We start from the raw sequence: 25,802 nt of genomic DNA, 5'->3' as shown, positions 1-25,802 counted from the left end.
ACCTCAGCATAAGGGCAGGAGGCGGCGCCCTCTTGGCGTCAGCCTCTCTCACTGCGCATGCTCCGCTCCCTCCCACCCTCACCCGTGGCCAGGTGTGACGTCAGGGGCGGGACCTAGCCCTGTCAGCCGGAGCCTGCGCGGTTGCCAGGGCGACGGGAACGCAACATGGCGGCCTGAGGCCGGGCCCGGAGCGGGGCGAGCGCACGATGAGCAGTAAGGGGCGGGCGGCGGGGCGGGACCGGGCCCCTCGGTCCCCTCGGTCCCCTCGGTCCCCGGGGCCGGCAGCGGGGCCGGGCGCCTCTCAGGAGGCCGTGGCCGTGGGGAGCGCCCGGGCGAGGCGGCGGGTGCGTTGGCAGAGCCCGGCCGGCGCCGTCATCGCGGCCCGCTGCCGGCTCGGGGCTTCCCTGAGGGAACGAGTCGCGCCTGTCCTGCCCGGGCAGCCGGTCGTGCTCCTGGGCCGCCCTGCCGCTCCCGCAGCCCCTCCGCGGGTCCCTCCCGTCGTTTCTGCAGGAATCGCGGAGTTTCCCCGTTGTTACGGCTTAGTGCCCCTTACAAACAGCCCCTGTCCCGTTCGGGTGTCACTGCGTGCGCTGAGTGGGTGCCTCGGGGCCGTGGCTGAACCCAGCTTCTCCTTGCTTCCTCTGTTTTTATTTCTCTCTTCCTGCATGTATCGATGTCATGTTTAAATGTCATGGGTTTTCTTCCTCAGCATCTTGGCAGCCTCACAACAAAATACCGACTTTTGGTTTTTATAATACCCCATTATGGTTGTTGCACCACTGTCTTTTCTGTCATTTTGCACTGGATTCTTTAATTCCAAATTGCGAGAGATTTTGTGTGCTCTCTAGGCACAGTAATAACAGTACAGTCTTTGCATTCCATCATTTGCTCATTATTTTCAATTACATTGTTCTTAATTTCCTGGGTCCTATAATTTCTTATACATTAAACCGCCTTTCTATTGAACAGTTATTTCCCTGTCATTCTCATGGCCACTTTTGCAGTGTTAGGCTAGTTCATGGTGCTAGAACTTCTTCTTACAAATAACTTCTGTATATCTTTGTACTATTTTGTTGATTTGTATGGAACTTTATTCTGTTTTCCTAATCCTCATCTGCCTTTTCTCTAACTAAGTTTCATGCTTGAAGCATTCCATCTTAAAATGCTTGTGAAGTTTTACAAATTTCTAGCATTCTGCACCTAAGAGTACCACAAATTCAGGTGAACTCACTGGTAATTAGTTTTGCTTGGTGGCTGCTTTAAGCTGCATAGTGTGATATTGAAAACCTGACTATTCTCTTTCAGTATTTGTTTGAAGTTACTCTAATTGATGAATCAGAAATAGATTTTTAAGAATCTTCAGAAATCTTGGCTTGTGGGCACAAATTCAAAAATTGCATTAAATTGTTAGTACACTGTAAGTCTAAATTGTTTTCATTCTTACTCTATAAAAACCCTTATACTACCATTCTTATAATGCCCAAGATCCGTTCAGTTTCTCATTAAACAATAATTAACTTGTCACACGATCATTCTCTCATTTCCTCCCGGGGAGAAAAGCTCTCCTATCTTCAGTGATCTGTTTTGTTGAGAGTTTATATTTAATGTTATGCATCAAAAAGACATTTCAAATAATGCAATTTTCATTCCTGATTCTGCACTTGATTCAATTGACTGCAATTATTCTGGTCTTTGCTGTCATTTTTTCACTGGTGGAGAGGATGGTTCTCTCTTCAGTGTTTGCCAGCTTAAAGCCTCAGGTGTTTGTTACTCATGTGTTTTTTTTTTTTTTTGTTTTGTTTTGTTTTGTTTTTGTATGTCTGACATTCTGTTGTAAAAATGAATATACCTGTGGTGATTTCACCGTGATGGGCAGCTAAATTGCACTACAACTGCTCTGTCGCTCCCCTTCCTCAAAGGAAGAGGGAGAAAATAGGATGGAAAAAGGCTCAAGGGTTAAGGTAAGGACAGGGAGATCACTCACCAATTACCATTGTGGGCAAAACAGACTCAGCATAGTGAGATTTATGTAATTTATTCCCTACTATTAACAGAATAGAGCAGTGAGAAAGTAAAAACAAACTAAAAACACCTTCCCCCCCCCCCTTCTACCATCTCCTCCCCCTGAACGGCACAGGGGAACAGGGAATGGGGGATGCGGTCAGTCCCTGATGCTTCGTCACCACCAGTCCTTCACGGTCCCTCTCTGTCCCTGCTCCCCGTGGGGTCCCTCCCACGGGATGCCATCCTTCCCGAACTGAGCCTGCGGGGGCTGCCCACAGGCAGCAGCTCTTCAAGAACTGCTCCCACATGGCTCCGTACCACGGGGCCCATCCCCCGGGAGCAAACTGCTCCAGCACGGGTCCCTCACGGGGGTTTGTGACTTAGTGGAGAATATCAGTTGCTACAAAAAAAAAACTGTTGACAAGTCTTCTTTAGAAAAGTGGGATATAAGTGATCTGAATTTATGATCTTCATCTTATATTTAACTATTTAGTTGGGAAATTAAAACTTAAGGAGGAGGCAGAGATCACAGTGCAAAGCATGCTCCTTGCTGAGGTGTATTGCTAGTGATCACCTTGCTTAGAGCCCTCCTTGGTCAGTTCTCAGGTAACAGCCCCAAGAATTTATCAATCTCATGGTCCCATCCCTATCTTGGAGTCTCCGGTAGGTATCGCCTCCGTTACCCATAATAATTTTCAGATTCTGTTTCTGCTTTTAAAGTAGTTCTTTATGTAATTGTCTGTATAAAGAGCATTAGACAGTGTAATTGCTTTTAAATTACCCCGTTTTTCTCCCTTTTTCTAATTTAGATGGCCTAATTTGTTAGTTTAATGAAAAAGGGGGGAAATAGTACGTAGGAAATGAAAAGGATACTTGAATTTCTGGAGAAGATTAGGTTTTAAAGAAAGTCTGGAACAGCACAAAGAATGATAATCAGAAAACCTAAGCAGGAGGTGATAAAAATGGGAAAAGCAAATGATAATTCTCACAGAAGCTGTGCTTTTGTATTGGAGAAAGCAGAAATTTTCCCCGTGCAAATCCCCCTAATTAAAACGTAAGCATTTGGATCACAAGGTAAAGAAAGACTTTTAAAAGGAGTAAGCATGAAAGCTGGGGAGGAGAAAAGGGATGACGCCCAACAAACTGATTGCTGGTTGGAAGACATCGTTAGAATGTCCCTGCCTAAGTAACTTGTCTCTCTGCGAAATTTCTTGGCAGGCTCTCTCCACTCTGAGGCTGTATTTATCCTTGTAAATTAAACATATCTGGAAATCTTCTCGGCCACAAAGAGCAACTGGCATGAAATGGCCCACATCTATGCTAGTAAATTCTCTTATCCTCCAAAACAAGGCCGTAGGACAGAACCTCTGCTTGAGGAATGACCTTAGAAGGAGTCCTCGCCTGGGGCCAGGAAGGTGCCTAGGGGAACGGTGGTTGTCCCAGGCCAAATGCATGCCAGGGACTGTTGTCACAGTAACTATACAGACAGCTACACTTCATCGGATTTGCTGCCATCAGCACTGCTTTGGACTCCTACACTAATTTTGAGTCCCATAAAGGGCTGAATATGACAGAAGAGGTTTCCTGCACTGCCTCCCTCAAAATGACTGGGTTTGGATCTCTCGTAAATAACAAGACTATCTCAAAAGCAAAAGTAGCACAGAGCCAAGCAGGACTGGTTTTTGCTCAGATGAAATAAGTGGAGGAATTACCGAGGATAGAATCTGTAGGTGCTACACATAAAGGGAAACAGGAGGACAAGGTGGGAGAGGGGAACCCGTCAGTGGGATTGGTAAAGAACAGTTGATTACAAAGCTGAAGGAGAATAAAGGAGGAAAGAAAAGAAATGTCAATTCTGAAGGAAAATAGGAAAAGACTCAGAATATTAAACAAAAGCATTATTTTTGACCTACTTGAAAACCCATACCTGAAGTTAAGATGGGAATAAAGCTTTAAAATCGGTAACTGCTTTAAAAAAAAAAAAATTGAAGCAAAGCCAAGATGCACTTGCCTTTCAAGATACAACTTTTTTGTTGTTTGTTTGTGTGAAAGAGCAAAAAATATACTCAGGTATGAGTTGCTAATGTGCTGGAGCAGAAGAAAGGATACGAAGTGGTGTGTGCAGAGGCATTGTATCTCTAAGCAAGGAGGTAGTAGTTAGCTCCTGTATTTTACTTTCAGAAATATGAAATTATGTAATGTGGGCAGCAGAACTTTTTCTGTTATTCATTATATTTTCTCTCAAATAACCGATGTGTTACCAAAAAAACTCTTTTATTAAAAAAATAAAGATCAAGCTGTCTGAATTTAATAAATCAATTATGGGTTGATGCAGCCTTTATGACAATTTCCATTTTAAACTTACTGAAACAATATGTTTTTGTTTTTAGAATATAAACTGGTTGGTAAGATAGGAGAGGGAACATTTTCTGATGTTCTGAAGACACTGAGTCTTAGAGATGGAAAGTACTATGCATGTAAACACATGAAACAACACTTTGAAAGGTATGCATAATTATACTACTACAGAAAATCTTAATTAAATTTAGTGGGGAAATGCAAAATAAGGACTAAGTGAAGGTTTTTGAATATGCCTGTGTTAAAGAAGTTTGCATATAGTATGGGACAGCTGCTGCTGATTACGAAGGGCCTTCCTATTTGGCATTGGGGTTATTTTCTTGACAACTCTAACTGGTGTCCTCCCCTGTAGTAAATGCCTGACCCCTGGGTTGAGGGTGAAACAAGAAAAATGCGGACTCAGTATTTAATTTCTGCCTTTTCAAATACACTGAATGTACTTGTGCTGGTTTTATTCTGTCTGTACATAACAGTAGAAGGAAATGGGTAAGCCCTCCCTCCTGGACAGTATGTTTTATTTCAGTCTCATTTTGAGTATTGTTTTAATGCAAGTTAAAGGCACTAGTTTTATCCTTACTTCACGCGTAGCATTAGTTCTCCTTCATACTTGCATTTACATTTGATTACATCCATCAGCAAGATGCTACATGGTCACAAAATAGGTGCTTTTTGTCAGTTAAAAAACAGAGAAGAGGGTTGTGTGGAAGTAGAGACATACACTTGATGTTCTTCTCCACATTTATATATGCACCAAACCCTGCCTTTTGCGTCACTGGTTTTGTATTCTCGGTTAAATGTCTTCATTTCCTAGTGATAGCAGTGGGAATGACACGTGTACATAAGTAAAATAGGACACTGCTCTGAAGTGAAATTTGCAATGTAACTCAGAGCTTCAGAGACTATGGAAAAGTGGAGGTTGAAAAACATTACAGTAAGTTTAAACAAAGAAAATGAACCCAAATATCTTCAGTTAATGAATTCATGTGACTTGTGATTGTCTACTGTATTGTTAGAGAACTGCTGGTCCATTTATGCATTACCTACTACTGACCACATTTGCCCAGGTTATGATCAAAACAGTATTTCAACTAGCTGCTTAGCTACGTTCAGAGCAGATCACACGCAGTCCAGTGGAAGGGAGTAACAAGCCGGCCTGTGTTTTAAGCAGCGTGTTTAAAATGTCTTTTAGGCCTCTAACTCTTTGATAAATTGACTGATGAATTCTTTCGATGAAACAAATGCTTCTAGCAACAGATAATAGTGTTTCAAAGAGAACCTGCCTGTCCAGAGTATTTCTCCCAGTTTGAAATTGGAAAATTATGATTTGGTGTTTAGCTTTAAGTCATGAGAAGGCTTACGTATCCTGTTCTGATCCGTGAAATAGTGTGCAGAGCTCTTCGTTTCCTGCTTCCTCCTCAGAGTTTCTATTGCATGCAGTTTTGTTGTCTATTAAAGTCTAGGAGGGCAACTTAATATTTAAACGCCAGTTGAATGGTATCCATTTTTCATGCAATTGCTTATCATTAAAACTTAATTCTAAGTATTAAATTTGGCAAGGCTAGACTGTCACTTTCAGCATTATGCTGAGCAATATTTGGTATGTATGCTACACCAGCTCAGAATGACCTGTATGATACACACTGTTATGTGACACACAGTTCTTCCAGATAGCAGCTTGGCATGGTAGCTGACATCTGGAGCACAATGCCTTACTAACCATGTCTAGGTAAGTCCAGCTGCTCTGGACTGGAGGAAGGGATAAAGCCATTCTCCTCTTTACTGACTTGTTCTATAAACAAAGCAGGTCCTGCATTTGGAAGATCAATTTTAGACTGAAACAGAGTGGGTTCTGACTGTCTCATGGCAGGGAAGAAAGACAATTATAATCTAGTCCCTGATTGCAAATCAGTCTTCTTTTTCTTTTTTCTTTTTTTTTTTTAATTCAACTTTAGTATTGAACAAGTGAATAATCTGAGCGAAATACAAGCACTAAGGAGTTTGAGTCCACATCCTAATATCCTTATGTTACATGAAGTTGTTTTGTAAGTATGGTGCATTCATTTCTTCCTTAACCCTTTACTTGAAAAATATCCAGTAACTTTTGGAACTAGAGGCAACCTGTAGGAACTTGGCCAGCAAGCAAGAAAAAACAGCAGATACGCCATGTTCTAAAGTCATTGTGCCTTTTTTTGTTTGGTTAAAAAAAGGTGATGTATTATTGCTCTGACTCTTCTGTAGCAGACTGAAAAACACTTCAACATCCATGTTAAAATGACAGACTAGATATATTTTAAGCATAGCTAAACTTCATGGCATAATACATAATACTTGCTGGTGATTTGAACCCATGTCCCATATCCAGAGAGTGCTTTTACGCATGGTATCATGTCTATTGGAGACTATTTTAGTTAGGCACACTCAGAGCTTATTTGCTGAAATGGGCCCTGGAACTGCAGGGCTCTTGGTTTGGCCTGGCAGGTTGAAGTAGGGATCCAGGCAAAGCAGCAACTTTGCGGATACCCCTTTGCAAATAATAGAAGTTTAGATCTCCGAATTAGGCAGCACCTGAGGTATGCATTTGAAGAGAGATCAGTCAGTGATGGAGTCGGGCTCCTTCTGGCCACATTTGGCACTTAAGTGTCTTCTGAGGCCTCACAAAGTTTGAGTTTCATGACAGCATTTACTCCACTGCTGTGCTATGCTTCCTCACCATGTAACAGCAGACAAGTAGTTCGTTATTCTGAGTACTTGGCACACAACTTGTTGAATGCTTAAAACATTTTTTCTTGCTCTCCAGCAATTCCTGTGCTCCAGCCTTTGGTACTGTACTGTTATCAGCAGACCCATTTAGTACAAATATATGAAACGCTGGTAATTGTGTCAGCAGCTCAGCTTTCTGGAATTGTCAGCTTCAGCTGCCATGTTGTTAACCAAGTGTAACCCAGATGGCCAGCCAGCTCGCCTGGCTCTTTCACTGTCTGTAAACTGGATTGCAGATTGTACCCTCAACCTTCTGTTGTCTGGGTTAACAGAGCATTGTAGATGGGGTGTACTTCAATTCAATTACCTTCTTCTTAGAAAACTGAAGACCTAAAAGTATTTGCCTTTGCAGGGCAGTGAAATGGAAAATAAGGTGTCAGATATATAATCGTATCTTGGTAATACTTAAAACTGCTATTGTCAACAAAACAAAGATTCCAGTCAGAGTCAGGTACCCATTTCCACTGATACTAATGACCGAAAGTGTTTCCATGTCTGGCATAATGTTTCCTCTATATTATTGTAACATTGTACCATTTAATTTACTGGAAATTTCTTGATACTGTACAGTGTCACATACTCAGAAAACATGCATTCAAATACCTTCACGAGTAAATCAGATCGTAAAGTCTCCTAATTTCTTTCTTCAGTGATAAAAAAGCCGGCTCCCTTTCACTGATATGTGAACTTATGGACATGAATATTTATGAGCTAATAAAAGGTATGTAGCATGTGCTTAAGCAGACAACCCCTCCTCCGGTAGATCACAAAGTGGAATTAACTGTATTGCACCAGCTATTCACTGTTACACATTATGAAACTTTTAGTGAATTTTTATGCTGTACTGCTTCATTCTGTATTAATTTCCAGTGCAAAATACCCAGTTTAAAGCATGGATGCATGCAGAAGCTTTCTAAGGGGTCACATCAATGGCGATCTGTTTCTACAGTCACTTGAAAACAGGGAAACAATCTTCTCTACAAAACTATTACCTTATATAACAAAAATACTTAAACAGGTTCTTGTTAAGTCAGGACTATAACAAAACAACTTGAAGATTATTCCCATTTGTTTCAAAGACTACTGAATCAATGAATAATGATTTTCAATGTTTGTGTCTAGTAAAAAATGCCTTTTACCAAGCTTTCTCTATAAAATAATGTAGTTCACTGAAAACACCTAAATAAAGAAGTCTGGAGATGTTTGTCAAGGCAGGTGGGAGACCATAAATCTTAAGGAGGAGTTCCTACAGAAAGGTTTAGAACAAAAGCTAACTTAAAAACAGATCTCTTACAGAAACCAAAGGAGTTGGATACAATAAATGGAGGGGCACTTTCCATTTCAATATTAAAAGATTATTTTTTTTTAATAATTAAAAATTTGTAATGTCTTGAGAGCTGGGAGATTCATTTCCGTAACCCAGCATGCAACTGATATTCTGTGCAATAGAATAAAGACTTGCTCTCAAACATTATGTTCATGACATTGAGTATTCAGATCTCTAACAAAAGTAGTAACCCTGTTCTGACCTAGATAAAGAGCTGAGATTAAAATACACTTGTTTGACTCTGTAGATTCAGCTATGAATAATTGCTGCTTTTTATTTTTCTGTGATCAATTTGTGAAGTTATTAAGTGAGAGTGAGTAGTAGAATATAGGAAGGAGCCCTCATTGACAGTGAATTAGTCCAGTGCATTAAAAACAATCCTGTAGCTTTTTCTAGGAAACATACTATACTTCACTTATGGAAAATCAGAATGTTTAGATTTGTTCTTTAACTGCCTTCAAAAAAAAATCCAAAACACCAAATTTCATTTGGTGTACATTTCTCAGTGTTTCTCTTGCTCTTTTCATGTGACAAAACCTGCTATATTAAACATTGTACACAGATGGAAATTAGCCTAATAGTTTCAGTATGTTCTGCTTTTTTAATTTTAAATACAGTTCTTATCAAACTCACAGGAATTTTTTCCATAGGAAGATTGTTTTCCTGCTGCTTTTTTCAGAAATTAAGTTTGATGATTTCAAAGTAAGCCTAAGTATGTGGTGGTTTTACCTTGCCAGGCAGCTGAACTCCACCACAGCCACTCTCTCACTCTACAAAGTGTCAAAAGGACTATTTCCTATGGGGCAGAAATAAGTGTTTTTGGTTTGTTTTTTTTTTTTTAAATCTCTCCCAGACAACTCTATTTATGGCTTACTGCAAAGTTGAGAAATATAAGATGTGGCAGCTTATTTAAAAGAATAGTTGTTTGGCAAAAATTCTGAGTTCATATTTAAATTGGAAAATTAATCTCAGTTCTGAGCCAGAACACTTATTGACCGGGGATATCTGGATAACAATGGAAAATAGGAGCTGCTTTTGAATTTTCAGGGTTATGACTTAAAGGAGTGCAGTATTAATTTATAGAACAACTAAATTGTGTGTATTGGCGATGCTCTGTCTGAAAACAGTTTTCAGAGTGTACAAAAGTAGTTACATTTCAGACAGTTTGTAGTCTTTTGTGTATTTCTACAGTATATAGTAATATAAATCCCTGCCATTTTCTGAATACTCTGAATCTTGCAAAATTAAGTTCAAAGAAGGTGCAGGACAATTTAAAAAAGCTTTAAGTTAGAAAAATTTAAAGGTAAGCATGGTTTGTACAAAATTTTGTAGTGAAGAAAAACAGGGATTGGCTGTAAATTAATTTCTAATTTATCAAGGTGTATGAAGACACTCTTTTAATTAGGAGGACAGTTCATTGTAATGCCATAAATGTGGGAAGTTGATCCTTTTTCCCCCCCTTCATTACACTGGCAACAGATTCATGTTATTTCAACCAAGGCTATTTGTCTTCACACAAAGTCATAATTCTGTAACTATTAATTTGTAGTGGTACCACAAGTCGTTTCATGACTGAAAATCAGCCTTGCCTTTTCTTTAATCAAGAACAGTTTGGTCATTTAAAATTATAAAAAAAAATAAGGCTCAGAGAGAGGTGGGGAAGATGGCCTGAAGAAAAAATGATTGTAGCCTCAAATTCACTTCATAATGACTTCCAAATAAGATTTGTGTAGTGATAAATCTGAAAGTAGAAAAGCATCTGCTCCAGATTTCAGTAGTTACCTGTAAAGAAGAAAAAAAAAAAAACAATTGAGCATGACTTCTTTTCATGAAGGCTTGATTTTTTAAATACTAGTAATAGTCCAAGTTGGGTTAAATAACAACACTTTATAAAATCTTTTCTACTGTAAATAACAAAAAACCTGAATTTGAAAACACTGTCTACCGGGGTAATAATATTACAGTTCCTGGTATAAATGGTGCTCTGTTTCAAGCGCTTTGTTACCTAATCGTGCTCGGTGGATTATGGTGGCTGGCTGGAGGAGCACGGTGAGCAGCTGGGGACACCGGTTCGCTTGCAGCGAGTTTTTGCCCTGCTCATCTCCCTCCTCCTCCCACGCCAAGCACTCGCGCTGCTGTCAGCATGCAAACCAGTACCTGTTCTGGTTTTCAGAAATGTGATCACTTCTGCCACTGTTGATGACATTGCAGCATTACATAAAGGCATTACAGCAAGATTAAAAGGCCTTTGGAGCCTGTAAAATAAAAAAGCTGTGTAGGTACTGAAGGGCTCTGAAAAACAGGTACATTTTATAATTGTGCTTATTGCACAACTGCAATAGCAAGCTAAACTACCTAGGTTAACCTGTAATTTGCAACTTGATTGTGAATCACAGTTATTTAAGCATTGCACTAATTTGAGGTGATTGATAGGAATCTTGAACCTTAAGGCCTGTTGCTTTTTTTAGAAAGGAAATGAGACATTTGGAAGTGATATATTCCAGTTCTATTAGAACTTGGAGACAGATATTGCAAGAAAAACACACAGTAAAAGCTAAGGCAGTTTATAGACTACTGAATTGACAGCTATGTGAGCTGAACTATTCTGGTGCGTACTGAAATTTAAATTATGTCTGAATTTGAGTGGAAAATGGATTTCAAAGCTAGCTATAAATGACCGAAATAGCATAATTGAAAAAGGTAATATAAATTGGAAGCTGAAGATGTTTTTTTCTTTGTATTCTGTTGTTTGTTAAAAAGGACTTGTACAACTTGAAATTTAATTCTAGGAAGGAAAAAGCCATTACCTGAAAAAAAAATAAAGAACTACATGTATCAGTTATGCAAATCTCTTGATCACGTACATAGGTAAGAGACCTGCTTCGGCAACAGCTTTACAGTACGCGCATCATACATCTATTTCAGAGTCATCTCTAGGTAGATACGTATAACGTGAGGCAGCAGACTGCTGCAGGGTGAAAAAAGGCCATTGCCCAGATATTTCTTTGCCTGTAGCAGAGCCCTGGAAGCCAGCAAGCTGGCAGCCAGTGCTGCACAGCACCCCACGGGAGCTTTGCTCTCTGTGCAGGAGCCCTGCTGGGAGCAAGGGGCCCTTTCCATCCTTTTCTAACCCTGCTGAGAGCAACAGCAGATAGCTCGACTCCTTCCTCAACTGACCCTTTCCCCATTCCTGTAGCTGTTGTACCACCATGGTGGTAAAATTCAATTTTTTACTATGCTGTTGATAAGGCTGAAAGAGTGTTAGTTTCTTTACTCTTTTTCTTTACTCTTTTTTTTTTTTTTTTACAAATAACTGGAAGCACTGATAATTTTTATCTTTTCACTGAACTCTTCTCTCTGATCTGTTTATATTGGTACAGAAATGGGATATTTCACAGAGATGTGAAACCAGAAAACATATTAATAAAGGTAATTCATTTCATGTGAGAATATTTAACTGAAAGTGAAGTATATTGATATTTTTCTGTTTATGCTGAGAAAGTAATGCTTCTTCATGAATAAAAATACAGTTTTTAAATATATAAAAACAGGTGCTTCTAATACTTCATTCCTGATCTAGAGGAATGAACAAGCAGGTTTGTTAGTGGCTAAATCCAGATGAATCTGATATGTTACAGCCTTCGTGTGTCTATGCCAATCTGCAAACTGGTCCTTTATCATGTATTAATCCATATTTTCCTTTCTGTATTAACCTAGAGACAAGCAATAGCATTCAGTTCTGAATCTCTTTTTCTCTACATTTAATGCCTAGGTTTAGTGGCAGTTACTCATACAAAAGAGAGCAGAAGATACTGGCTTCCAGAAGATTTCTTCATTGAAATGTATTCTGAGTTTCAGAATGTTATTTTACTAATGTCTGAAAACAAGGATTTCAAAATTCACTTTATGAAATCTTATTTTCTGGAGATAATTTTTTCTTTTAAGTCCTCTAAATGTGCAGGAGAAACTGTTGCAAAGAAAAGCTAAAACCACCTGTTATATCACTGCTAAACACAAGAAATCTAAGAAAATAACTTAATCCAGATGTCCTATTTAGCAGTCTTCTCTTCAGTAATAGTCCATATGCTTTTCCATTAACTCTTAGCTCTGTCTTTTAATGATGAAGAGAAAGGCATTTGTGCATATTATGGGACATAAATCTCTTCAAGTCTTGGAGCTACATGCTATTTAAATGCAGTTTTGCTGCTATACTACTCTCCCTGGATTTTCTGAAATGGTATTTTTGATCTGTTGATTTCTTTTATGATGACTACTTCACACATTTAAGGAAAATCTTTGCTTGAATACTTCAGTCTTTCTAAATTGTCAAAATACTTTATTTTTGCAGCAGAATACCCTGAAGCTAGGAGATTTTGGATCTTGTAGGAGTATATATTCTAAGCAGCCATACACAGAATATATCTCCACACGCTGGTACCGAGCACCTGAATGCTTGCTTACAGATGGCTACTATAGTTACAAAATCGATATGTGGAGTGCTGGCTGTGTTTTCTATGAAATCACAAGGTACAGTGTTCAGTTCCTTATTGCTAATCGAGAAAATCAGAGGTAAACAACTGAAATAAGGAGCACATGGTATAGGTAATCTGATCTTTGCTTCCAGAGTTTTATGGAAGTTCAGTGCATGATTAGTCTGCCAGGTTCACGAGGCATTTATCGTCCATTGTCTGGTCCTCTCTTCACCCTATGGCAGGTTAGTAATAAAGCAGTGCGATGATTAAGAGAACATAATAGCCATAAAAAATATTTAGAAGGAAAACAGCATTTTTGAGCAGTCCCCCCTGCCCCCTGACTTCATGTTTCAGTTTGATAAAAAATGTATTTTATCTGCCGTATCTGTGAATTATGGCTCATTTCCTGTCATGAGTATAACTAACCATCTTCAGTCTTGTTCATGCACTTGATGGTAAAATTTTCCCTCTTCTAATGAATTACTCTTTTGCAAAAACAGATGAGATCATAGAAGACAGTCCCTTGGACTTACTGGTTTGGTTTATAAAATAGTTTGTTCAAGACCCTTGTGCCGGGACCTTCTGTCCTGGAATATTTTGAAGTTAGTTTCTGATGCAGCAAGAGTTCAGAAAAACCTGGCTTAAAGTCCTTCAAGATTCCCAAAGATGATAAAACTTAATTCAACAAAATTGTCGTTGGCCTTCAAGACAAAAAAAAAGAAAAAATAACCACCATGAGTATTTCTCCATTATCTTTGTGCCCTAGCAACAGCAGCAGTTCTTTATTCTCCTCCCACACTACTGCCTCTGATATGCAACCAGGAGTGGTAACATTTGCTTTGCTTCTTTCCTCCTCCTCCACATGGCAAGTGCAGCTGCTGCCGTCACCATCACATTAAATGACAATCCTTATGCTTTGGCTGCTAACTTGTAGAAACAATTCTCCTTCGGTCAGAAAACTGTTAACAGAAAAATTCCAAATGTGGCAGTTCTCTTGCAAAGTAAATTGGGATCAAATGCTTTAAAAATGCCATGTTTTCCCATCCCAATCTGAATCGGTGGGCTTTGAAGATTTGCGAGGAAATTACATGCTGCAAACTTTTTTTTTTTTTTAAGGGTAAAAAACCTTAAAGATGTTTCCTCGTAATTTTAGCTTAATGAAACAAATATCAGTCTTTGCAACCACTGCACGTTTTCAGAGACCTAATAGATGTGTTCAGAAAGAAATGAGAAATGTTTATTGGAAATAACTGAATTTTAAAAGATACAGCTTTGCCAAGCTAAAGGAAAGTATGGACAGGTTTGTTTCTTTTTAGGAGGATCTTGCAGTTTTTGCTGTTGAATATTTGCATAAGCCTTTACACTTGAGACCACATTTTGTAAGGATTTTTTACTCAGTCATGCTTCTCTTTCACACCTTGTTCTTCCGTTCACTATTCCTTATAAACCTGGGCTCCTGGATTATGTTTCTTTTGTGCATTGCGCAGTTGTCTTTTGTTAAGTTTTAGCTTTACATTTAGAGGCAGCACATTTTTGTAATTCACATAAAAACCCACTCCCAACTGCTTGTCTCAAGAGATACAGCTGCACAACATGAATCAGCTCTGTTCTTCTCTCCTTCTTCCTCTCAAAGCTTTATGAAGACATTCAGAGAGATGTGCAGCCAGCTGTTTGATTGAATTTGCAAACAGTTGAAAGAAGTTTCTTCCTTCTTCAAAAAGGGATGAATGTTTTGTTTTCAAGAATCAAGTGGTGCTACTGAAGTGTTTCTTAAATTATATACCAAAGGAAATGCTCTGCTAGTATGGAGAAGGGGAACATATGCAAGAAACAAATGATAGTGGACCTAACTTGTTGAGTCAGATTGCTCTATTGATAACAATTTTCAAGGACTCTGCGCAAGTTTTTATTAACTGAGGATCAAGCTCAGGAATGCAGTTCAAAATACCATCTTTCCAGTATTGCTGCTTGTAAAGAACCTCCGTGTAAGAACGGAATGTTTCTTATAAATATGTATTTGTGTGCATACACAGCAAGAGGGACCACTTGGTTCAGCTGTCTTAAAAGGAGGAAAACTCATACTGTCTTCTGGGATCTGCCACTTCACTAGAAGAAAACAGAATCCCATACCCATTACCTTTGACCAGGAGGGATGTTGTCTTTACATATTTTACTTAAAACCTGTGAGGAGAGGGCAATTACAGATTTCTGTTTAATAACCCTAACTATCCTTTCTGTCCAAAAATGCAGTTGTATTAATCTACTGCTCACATGTTATCCTTCTGTTGTTGGCTAGTATTAAACTGTTCACAAACAAATAACACAAAAGTTTATCTTTCTCTTCAATGAAAAAATGGCAAAAAATGGCAAAATGGCAAAGTGGCAGCTGTGCCATTTAAACTAGTTTGTGTTCAGTAGTGCTAATTCGATCTCTTACCTTGCAGTTTTCAGCCTCTCTTTCCTGGATCTAACGAACTGGACCAAATTTCAAAAATCCATGATGTTATAGGCACTCCTGCCAAGAAAACTCTCAACAAGTTCAAGCAGTAAGTATGCATTTCCATAGCTATTGGTCTCAGTGTTCAAATATTCAAAATACAACTGTACAGCTGTGCACAATTTCTATACAGGGAACCATCACAAAAATCAAATTCTTTTGTGACACCTGCTGACAGTGGTGTCTTCTGTCTCTCCTGGAGCCCCAGAGACAGGCATGTATTTGTGACTCTTGTAGGCAGAGCAAAAGAAATTTGAGCCTACATCGATCTTATTTGGCCTTATTTCTGTAGTATCCTTAAGGTCAATGGCATAAATTGTTAAGAAAGAAAACACTTTTTTTCCAAGTATTACTTACTTGCACCTAATAAGTCATTACCTAAATCTTATTAGACTAACTTTTTTCAGTCAGTTTTAGTTTCTCTCTGAATATGCATGAATAACCGTTTGTTCTCAACTTCCTTAACACAGGTCAACAATTATGAATTTTGATTTTCCCTTTAAAAAAGGAAAAGGAATACCTCCTCTTGTGCACAATTTATCTCCTAAAGGCTTCTCTCTCCTGTATGCAATGATAAAATATGATCCTGATGAGAGAATTGCTGCCCATCAAGCATTACAGCATCCTTATTTTCAAGAATTCTGGCAAGTGACTTCAAATCATTTCAGTCTTGAAGACTACAGTTAAGAAGTGGGGGAACACTTTGTGCTTATTATTTAAAGAGGACTGAAGTGAAGTTCGCTTACAGTGCTAATATTTACGTTGCAACACAATGAAATATCTGTCAACATAAGTCTTTGCACTGAGTCCAGACTTTACATAAAGCACAACTGATGTTTTTCCTCTTTTTGTTTTCTTTTTTCCCCCAAACTTTTTAGGGCAGCTGATACACAAACTTTGGCCACGCACAGAGTAAGATTATTAGAAAATACACCAGGGCAAGTACCTCTGCATTTGTGGCAAATTTCAAAGGAAAGCCAAAAACAGGTAATATTTTAGTGGAAGCACTGTCAGCCCACTTAGAGAAAGTAATTTGTGACACTGAGCTTGTTAGCTAGAAACAAATGTTTTACTTAAGCTGATTACTTGGTTTTATTCAGTCTGCCCAGACACCAGCCTTTGTTGGGTCTGATGCAGCTCGCCATCCCCCCAGACCCTGAAACACAGGTTAGAATATAAAAGCTGTGATACCATGTAGTACCTCTGGCAGACAGTTTTCATAGGTGCTGCTACTTAGAGAGTCAGTGCCATGTTGTTTAAAATATGGTCTTCTGCTTTTTTTGCTATCTACCCTTGACTTCTAAAAAGGTTTTACAGATAAAGTTGTAGCAGAGATAGAAAATATATTTGTGCTCTCAAGGCCTTCAGTCTACATTTTCAATACATTTGTTGTTGTTGGTTTTTGTTTCTTTGTTTACTTTGTTATCCTGTATTCAGATCGTATCCAGACAAATACTGAATTTACACTTGACACTGAAAATCAGCAAATTAAAATGTGATGAAAAAATCTAACTAAATTCTAAGGAAAACTTTGTTTATAGTCAAATTACATGAAAAATACTCAACATGTGCAGTTGTAGAGTTCATTCTCTCTGCAAGGTGAGATAGAAGTTAGTATTGCATGAAAAACTCTGAAATGCATTTTTTTCACAAAAATCACCACAGTAGATAAAAAAATATATATATTTTCTGCTGTGCATTTGACATAGAAAGCAGGAATTCTCTTTTCATGCAAGCAGACACTTTTTCCACCTGTTTAGTTCTTGGGTTCATCAATGTGAGCTTTGTAAGAAGCACAATAGGGAAAAATTGCAAGAAACATAATGTGAGTTAGTAATTTTTAAAAAGAATTCGTTGAAATAGTATTTAGCTGAGTAGTTTTGTTTTGTTGTTGCTTTTAGTTTTTTATTCTTTAAGATGTTATCAGAAAAAAATAAATTTTAATTTCTTTATTTTAAAAGGATTCTCTTAGGAAAGCCCAGGAAAAAACAAAACAACATCGACCCCCTTGTGGAGAATTACCAATATTAAATCTTTCTGGAGTAGCCAAACTGACTCCCTGTCCTACACCTACATTGCGTTCAGTTTTTCCTACAGCTAAGGGAAGCAGGGAAACCCCCGTGGTACAGTCTGTTAGATTTATGGGATCAAATATCGAGGTATAGACTCTAACTTCTTCATTAAAGTATAACAGCCAAATATGTTTTACAGAGCACATTTCAAACTTCTGTTGTTTCCTCAACAGTCTGAGAAACAGAAGGCCCTTAAGTCTTCCTTGAAACATTTCCACTTACCTGCTATAGAACGAAGAGGAGGAGGTTACTGACCACCTTGTAAAGATTTTGGAGGGTGAGGAAAAGCACGGCTATGCAGTGAGTGAAACAGCCCCGATCATGCTGTCATTGTTAGAGATCTAACAAAAACAACAGTGCATTATTTTGTGTTTCTGACAATTTGTCAGAAAACCCCACAAGGTTATAACGGGCTGCTTACCTAGCATTTTGGTATTCTGTTCCTGAAGACTATCAATATTTAATTAAAGCATTGTTCTGGCCGAGCTTAGAGAGCACTCTGTATTGAACTTCCTAAATATCTTTTCCTTTTAGAACCTGACGGAGGAAGGGGTTGGTTAAAAATAACATGAAAGGATTTGTTGAGCTTCAATATAAAAATGCAATGTTGCCTAAAAAATACAAGTTTTCATATTATTGAATAAATGGCAGCTAACTTGAACTATAATTTTGTAAATTTTTTAGATTTTTTTTCCAGTGATTTCTGCAAGGTATTTACCTCCTGTATTTAATAACTTCAACCTCAAGCTTTATTGAGAACATGCAGATTATGCAATCACATGAGATACTTGATTTTGATACAGTTAATGTAACTGTTAAATATTTTTAGATAACTATTTACTAGCTAAAAGATAAAGCAACTTTTTGTCTGATTCAAAAACAGATCAACTTTGGCCAGTTTTCTTCAAGCAGTGCTCTTAATCAGAAGTTTAAACAGTGACTGATACTGCGGCTAGTTGCTTGTAAGAGCAATACATGAATGCATTTCATCATGTTTCAGAAATTTTACAGATCCTCAGTAACAATTTAATATAACGTTATTGCTCTCTACCTCTATGCAAAGCAAGTGTTTAAAAGGTATTTTTATCATACTTGGAAAGTGTTTATTAGAATTTGATACCATTGATTTTAAAACTCCTGAGATCTCCTTAAAAAAAATGCAATCATTAACTTGATGTTTTACAAAACAGTTTTACTATTTAAAAACCAAATGAGTATGTTTGTGTGAGGCCTACTTTGCTAGGGCTTAAAAATCTTCAGTCAACTGGTATAGCTGCAGGACAGGTTTTGCAACAAACTTTTTTTGTTAGTCCTAAATTACTCTGCTCATAATTGGGTTTTTCACCTACCTTCCAGACACTGAAACCGAAGAGCTCTGGGCCATCTGCTGCTGTGCAACAGCTCTCTGTGCGACAAGAAAGTAAAAAGCAACCAATGCCAGATCAGCGCTATTGCTCAGCGACAGGGAATGTCCTGTGCTGCCTAACTTTTTTGCCCCTTTTACAGAAACAATGAAACAAAAATCAGCAACTCGACTGTAAAATCTAACTCAGGCAGCAAAAGTCTAGATTTGTGACCATCACTGCTGAGCTGTTTACCCATCCTTTAATTTCTTGTTCTTTTCCTTTTGGGTTATGAGGCAATCAGTGATACATTTTCAGGTCTTATATTTTATAGTCATCAAGTACAGCTTAGTTTTTTACTTTCATGGTAGATTCGCCACTGCACAGCTTGTGGTGGAGATGAGAGGGGGGTGGTTGGAGATAGGCAGAGAAAGGTGGCAAAAGGTATGTTGTGGTAGATAGGTTACAGCTGCACAGGCATGAGGCAGTGTGAATGGCAAGAACAGAGGCAGCAGACAGCTTAGTGGATCACATTTTAGAAAAAAAATATTTAAAGCTACTAAAGCAGCCTCTAATTATCAATTTGAGATTGATGCTCTAAGTCCGGACAAACTATTTGTCCTAATTGGTTAAGATACAGCTTAAATGACGCAGCAAAATACATGTTAACATAACAATTCTATAAAAATGTGAGTAATCTAAAATAAATTATGCCCATTATTCTCTCAGCTCTCCTTCCAAGATTTTTCTAGGATATAAACTTGTGAAAATAATGATTGCTCCCACTCAGTTAGAAGCTTTCCAGTACGTAGGGTTTTTATTGTTGTTGTTGTTTAAAGAATCAGTGTCTCATACAGTCTACATCCCATCCTATTCCCTGTTCTGCCATTCAGTGTCTGGGTGACTTTGAGCATGCCCAAGTTTGCCATTGGACCTTCTCAAAGGGGGAAGCTCATGATACTCAAGTTCTTTACAAATTCTTTTGAGATTTACTGCTTAGAAGTGTGTGGCTATCTAATGTTTATCTTCGTGTTTTGAAGAAGGCATTCTTTTCACATGCTGAGGATCGACATGTCATTACTAGCAAATTCTTTAAATGTGAAAATCTCAGCAAGCTAAATGTTTATGTACCATGGGAGTCATTTTTTGGTTTGATTCAAATTTGACTGTCCAAGTTGAATATCTTGTGCCTATAGCATGGCCTACTCTACATTTGCTCATTTTACACCATTTCTTCCTAGCAAAATTCTAGAATCTCAATAGGAAGAATGGAAATACCTCCCAGTAAATTGTAAATTACATAAATCATTGTAAATTACAGCACATGAACAAGGTTCTGCAGGGTAATCTATATTGCTGCTACTCATCCTGGGTATGCCACAGAAATAGCAGCTTTCTCTTACTACGATTAAACAAATATGTAAACAGTCTTAGCGGCAGTTGTGTAGTAGACCAGTAGAACACCATAAAACAGGGAGAATTAAACAGCGGAATCCAACAGTATAGGTAGAGGCTGTTTCTCATTTTATTGAAACTCGTACTGGATGAAGGTCATCTTTCCTCCAGTTGTAAGCAAAAAATACACTCCTGACCATGATTATCTTGAAACTGCAGCAGGAGTACATGAAGACAGAGCGACCAGCCGAGGTCTACTGTTGTGTTACAGTTATCATCTCCCCACTTAGTCACGCTTGTATGTTAGCGGCTCGTATCGTTCAAACAGAACAGATAAAGAGCTTGAACAATAACAATGCAATCTAATATTTGTTTGATTATCTAGCATTAATTTACAGACGCACACAAATAATTAAAAGGTGTGATGCTAAGCGTAGGAATTAAGGATGGCAGGCCTACAGGCCTACAGGCAACATAGTGTAACAGTAACCTCCAGCTCCTTACCTTTTTTTACCACAAGTTTATCCAGTGTGGTTTTCTGCCTTTTTTTTTTTTTTTTTCCAAGAGGGGAAGATGGTGAGTTGCTGTGTTACCTATTTGTGGTTAAGCATGGTATGCAGAAGTACAAATGATGGTCAAAAATTAGGTAATGTTGTATCTGAGGGATCTTGCTCTCCACAGTTATGAATTTGTCACATGATTTTTAACAAATCAAGCATATGTTGGTCTCCAGATTCTTAAACCAGAAAATTAAAAAAAATTAAAAAAATCCTACAATTGGCTGATGATCCAAACTCAGAGCTCTCTTATCTAGGGTAATACAATAGGCCAAGTATGTTCTTTACGCAGATACATTAATTGTATTGGTAGCTTCCTATAATCTCTTTTCTGGAAGTCTCAAACAATAGATGCTGAAGTTTAAACGATTTCATTCAACAATTCAACCCCCACCCCCCAAAAGAATTCCCTCAGATCTTGTTTTCACAAGATATTTTCCTGTTTTCAAGTGTTATTGCAACTCTTTGCATCTGTGAATAATATCAGGTAGGTAATTACCTTATTTGTACACCAGGAAATAATAATATTTGTTGAAAAATATAAAGTCAGAAATTTTCGTAGCTCTAAACTTGGAGAGAAAAGGTTATCAGAGTAGTATTTTGTATATCACCAGCAATTCTGTCTCACATAATAAGTATCTGGGGCTGTCAGTCTGTTGCAATGAAAAGAAGCAAGTTCACATGCAGCAAATTGCTTTTGCTATGAAAATTGGGTATTTCAATCGAAGTATCACTTTGAAAATATTTTTTCTCCATTTCTTTTAAGCTTTCAGGTGGGTCTTAAAGGGCTTTGTACTTACAGTGCTTCATGGGCATTTATTTCATGACAAGTTCTTTGCTATTATTCTTCTGGAGACCACTTACACTTCTCTGGCTCTTGGATTATTAGGCAATCTTGATTTTTTCCGACTTGCTTTATAGTTAAAATACGTTCAACTTTAAACTATAAATTGGGAAGTATTGTTCCTACCACCATTCTTCAAGCCAAAATTCTGTACTGAGATGATCTGTGTTCCACCCTTTAATTTTTTCTGTAGAACTCTAAGTTCTCTCCAGGTAAGTTATTAGCATCCCTTTTCTTCCTAGAATCATTTTTTTCCCCGTATGGAAGAAAGGATGGGATGGATAAGTTCAAGCTGTCAGGTGCTACAAATGGTACAGAAGATGTTGCTGAAAAAAAAAACAAAACCAGGCTCCTTGTACGCTAGACTATGGTTTGTAACAGGGATGTACTCTGCGACCAGAAATGTAAGTAGCTGCCACTGTTAACCTCAGATTGGATACTATGGTCCTTCCAGTACTGATTTTTCCTACAGCTGGTAAAATACAAAGTCTTTTAAAGAGACTATTACATCTTTTCCTCAACTGTTTTATTTTGACTCAAACCATGTGAAGCACGCACATAGAGGACTCTACAGGGAGATAACTACCCTAGTTCTCAGTGACAAGGTTTATCTGTATTTTAACAGTTAAACCCAATATGTTAATAAAAATTTCTGAACAATAATGCTGCTCAGTTTCAGTATTTTCCCCATTCCTTGTATTTTAGAAGACTGCAAGTAGCTGAGAATTATGAAGTACAGTTCTGTCTTTAACAAAGTAGACAATCCAAATGTTGGCTTATACATACATCTGGCAGTCTTCTCTATGCTAGCTGCCTGAAATGAATGGGAGATGCAGTTGCAAGCAGTTACTGCAGTTGTTTCTCTACATGTTTTCATTCATTTCCTGAAAAACACTAGCTTCTCATGCCCAAAGGTGTCTGATGTTTACTTGCAATGAGAAACATTCTACCCCCCCTCCATTGCTGGAGGGCAGGACGGGCAGATTTTGCTGAGGTGTGCCCTCACATAGAGCACGTGCCTACTTGGGCACAGTGCACATTCTCAAGCTCTTGGCCTCAGTTCTGCTCTGCCTCCCTGCAAGACTCAGCAATAGGCTGCCTATTTCTGCATAGGGCAGAGGGAAAGATATGCCTGGCACTTCTGTCGTCTGTCATTGCTGGGGCTGGACATGGAGCAACATCTCTTGGGTTTTTTTCCATCTTCACAAGAAATACTGAAAACATTTTAAGTGTTCTGTTACTGACTAAAAATGTGTGTTCAGACAAGCAGCATTAAACTATACAAATACACAGATACGTATTTCCATCGTACTTATCAGTTTTAAAGTGTTGAATTGTAAACAAGATGCCTGTAAACAGGACAAAACAAGTTGTCTCAGAAACCTAGCTGCTCCTACACGTTGACATAATTTTAATTTGCCAGGTCAGAGGGTGTGTTTGTCTATTACTGTCGGAATGGTCACTTCTGAAGTCCCAAGACAAACACACAATATTATGTGATTACAAAATCCTCACCCCACAACGTTGTCTGCAAGGTTTCTGCTACATGATGGATTTGGAGATAAACCACTAAGAATGAGAACAGACCACCATTACTTCATTTTCCTAGTCAAAACTCAACTATATTAAATATGAAGCCATGTTCTAGGTAAGATTTTTTAAAGGAATTTGTTCTACAAAGTTTAGATTATATTTCTGTACCAAACATTTAATTCAACAAAGGATTGATTACATCAAAGCTGATCAAATTTGAACAGAAAGTAAACAAAAATGCATATTCAAGATAGTTTAATATGTATTTTCTGAATTAGAAATATCACTTTCTTAAATGAATGAGAATTTCTAGTGTAATGATCCATTACTCCCCTCCCCCACCACTGAATTACATTATTTGTACATATAATACAGAGCTGATTGCAGTTGGAAACAACAATATTAAAATAAAGGTTTAATAGATACAAAGGATCTTTTCTCCACAACATAGTTTTTCTGGTGTTTGGACACCAGATTTAAAGTAATTTTCTATTAGCATTAAACTATTTAAGTGCAAAACAATTTTGTTTTAAAAATCTAAGATTGCAGCATCCATCTTCCTGAATAACATTTTGAAGCCAGAAAGTAATGACTTTCATTTTCTATGAGTGCATTCCAGGCTGTCTTCTAGCCATCTCTGGTTAAAAAAATCAGTGCAAAATAAACAATGGTGAAGTACTAATTTAACCATTGAACTTACTTGGATTTAAGAAACATACTTTATTTTACACTATATATATATATCTTTTATTTATATATTTATATATAGAGATTAAATTACACTGGACTTTAAAAGTATAAAGAAAACCAAAAATGTTACTATTTTTTTCTGCAGCACCAAAGGAAGCTTTTTTTTGTTTTGTTTTTAAATGAAAACTCTTCCTTGGGTGAGCAGCTAGCAGTAGTAGCTGTAATAAGAACTCATTACATTATTCCTTTGCAAATTACTATGTGATTCACATAATTCCATGTTTACACTCTGCCACGTTATAATTTGTGATGCTCTTTGCCTGAAGAACAGCTCCTGGTTCCATTGTCATTACTTCTTGTCCTGTGTTCAGAGATTTGCTAGCAGTAGTGTGATGGCTATACTACAGTTCCACTTGGAGAATTGGCCTGGTTTTGGGATGACAATAAACCCTGCAAACAAAGCAGTTTACATTAATCCAGCATGAGAACCTGACAGTAATTTTTTAAAATTATTAGCGTGAAGCTAAAGTACAATTTATTTTTACCACCACTTGCTTACTGTAGGTATCAGCACCTCCCCTCCTACAAGAATCTAAGCCACTGTTGTATCAGTCAAGCAGCACACAACAAAGCGTTCAGAAAGGCAGAAAGTGTGTGTGTTCATGACACACAGTGAATCTGATCCGAGCACTTGATTTCAGTCTACCTTGCATTTTGAGTCCTTGTGAGCTGTGCAACTTTAAAAATCATACACCAAAAAAGTGATCATCATTTTATTAGGGTAGCAACAAACAAACCTATTTCAATATCAACAAGTTTGACAACTAACCTGATACAGGGAAATGCTCAATCTCTTATATGCCACTGAATATTACAAGCTTTAAATAGAAAAATAGATTATCTAACCAAATACTTAGTTTGGTAATTGTAAAGGAGAATGAAACACGAAGTAGGAGTTCAGTAAAAGTTTCCCATTACAATTTAAGCTCGCATTCAGGATTTTTTTCTTTAAACTGCATTACCATTCCAATAAATGGAGACTTACTTTATTTCAAGCATAATGCTGCTACTGTGCGGCACCCCGAGCTAGACAGGGGTTGCGGTTCCCTATTAAGGCAACTATACTGGAGGCGACAGATCCCAGTTTTGATTTATGTATAGTAGCCCATTTTTAATTATTCACATAAAAAACTGTATGCCAGACTTATATAGGAAAAGCTTAATATCAAAATGCAATTTCATCTTCTTGCAATGTCATTGTTATAACAACTGCCAGCAGACTTGCACCACCACGGCAGCTAAGCTGGAAGCTTATGAGTGTCACCAATGAGTATCACTGAGCAACTCTTACTATGTAGGCATGGCAAATGCACTTTTAGCAATTCCTCTAAATAGCTACCAGCTTAATTTCTTACCTCAAAATTAAGATCCTCTGACTCAGATCCATCAAACCAGACAAGTTCAGGCAGCAACTAACACACAATGCAGAACGCACACATCTTCAGAATCTACAGGAGCTCTTTCTTGCTTGGATCCCAGAACTGAAAAGTCACTACTGATGGAAGAAAACCCTGATCATAGACAAAGAGGTGGAAGGAAGTCTGGATTGGCTGGATTCAAGTCATCAAGTTTCTACTAAAACCAAAACTTTTTTTTTAATTAAAAAAAAAGAAAACCCCACATCTATTCCACCAATTCTGACACACAAATCTAGATACATTTGTAGGATTTATAGAAAAGTGTGTGGGCATGTGTGTATGTATACACTTTTATATACATTTATATATAATAAATGTATGTGGCACTTATGTATCTTGTGAATATCTGGTTCAAACACTGTTGAGGTAGTCTGAAATGGGTTGGTCTTTAAACCTGTGTGTCATTCAGGCTTTGCAAAGATACTGCATATTTAACAAGAAGAGAAGAAAGTTTCATTGTTATTAGTTAAGG

General features: G+C 37.9%; 2 protein-coding genes and 1 long non-coding RNA gene across 19 annotated transcripts in view; 1 reads left to right on the top strand and 2 right to left on the bottom strand.

The window, feature by feature from the left end:
- Positions 1-77: 77 nt before the first annotated feature.
- MOK (MOK protein kinase) lies at positions 78-23,591 on the top strand. Of its 12 annotated transcripts, none has more exons than XM_083840197.1 (13): positions 78-213; positions 4,395-4,509; positions 6,315-6,404; positions 7,773-7,843; positions 11,239-11,317; positions 11,830-11,878; positions 12,798-12,976; positions 15,366-15,467; positions 15,889-16,062; positions 16,297-16,405; positions 17,380-17,577; positions 17,664-17,767; positions 18,847-22,014. In XM_083840197.1, exons 1-12 carry the CDS (start codon positions 207-209, stop codon positions 17,742-17,744), a joined length of 1,254 nt encoding a protein of 417 aa, XP_083696323.1. In that variant the 5' UTR covers positions 78-206; the 3' UTR covers positions 17,745-17,767; positions 18,847-22,014. The 12 variants fall into 12 exon arrangements, 11 of the variants coding, with proteins under 11 accessions (XP_083696323.1, XP_083696324.1, XP_083696322.1 ...); XM_083840198.1 differs by having other exon boundaries at positions 17,664-17,790; positions 21,872-22,012; XM_083840196.1 differs by having other exon boundaries at positions 21,872-22,006.
- On the bottom strand, positions 10,014-15,352 carry LOC310901108. The gene is made up of 3 exons (XR_014585609.1): positions 13,455-15,352; positions 10,607-10,704; positions 10,014-10,231 (listed from the first exon to the last, which is right to left on the bottom strand). It is a non-coding gene; the product is annotated as an uncharacterized lncRNA (long non-coding RNA).
- The window catches only part of WDR20 (WD repeat domain 20), a 45,144-nt gene continuing 42,658 nt past the window's right edge, over positions 23,317-25,802 (bottom strand). For 3 of the 6 annotated variants that reach the window (XR_014585604.1, XR_014585606.1, XM_083840175.1), the window contains one exon: positions 23,402-24,302. Coding sequence is in view for 2 of the 6 variants with exons in the window: in XM_083840175.1 (XP_083696301.1) it covers positions 24,249-24,302 (54 nt within the window). In the remaining 4 variants the exon portion in view is untranslated. Of the gene's footprint in view, positions 25,424-25,802 lie in introns of all 6 variants that reach the window. The other 3 variants (XR_014585603.1, XR_014585605.1, XM_083840173.1) reach the window with 2 other exon arrangements.

This window comes from Anser anser (genome assembly GCF_964211835.1).
Source record: "Anser anser genome assembly, chromosome: 5".
In the NCBI taxonomy this organism is placed as follows: domain Eukaryota; kingdom Metazoa; phylum Chordata; class Aves; order Anseriformes; family Anatidae; genus Anser; species Anser anser.
The sequence above is the reverse complement of the archived record's forward strand: the minus strand, read 5'-3'. Positions and strand labels throughout refer to the sequence as shown.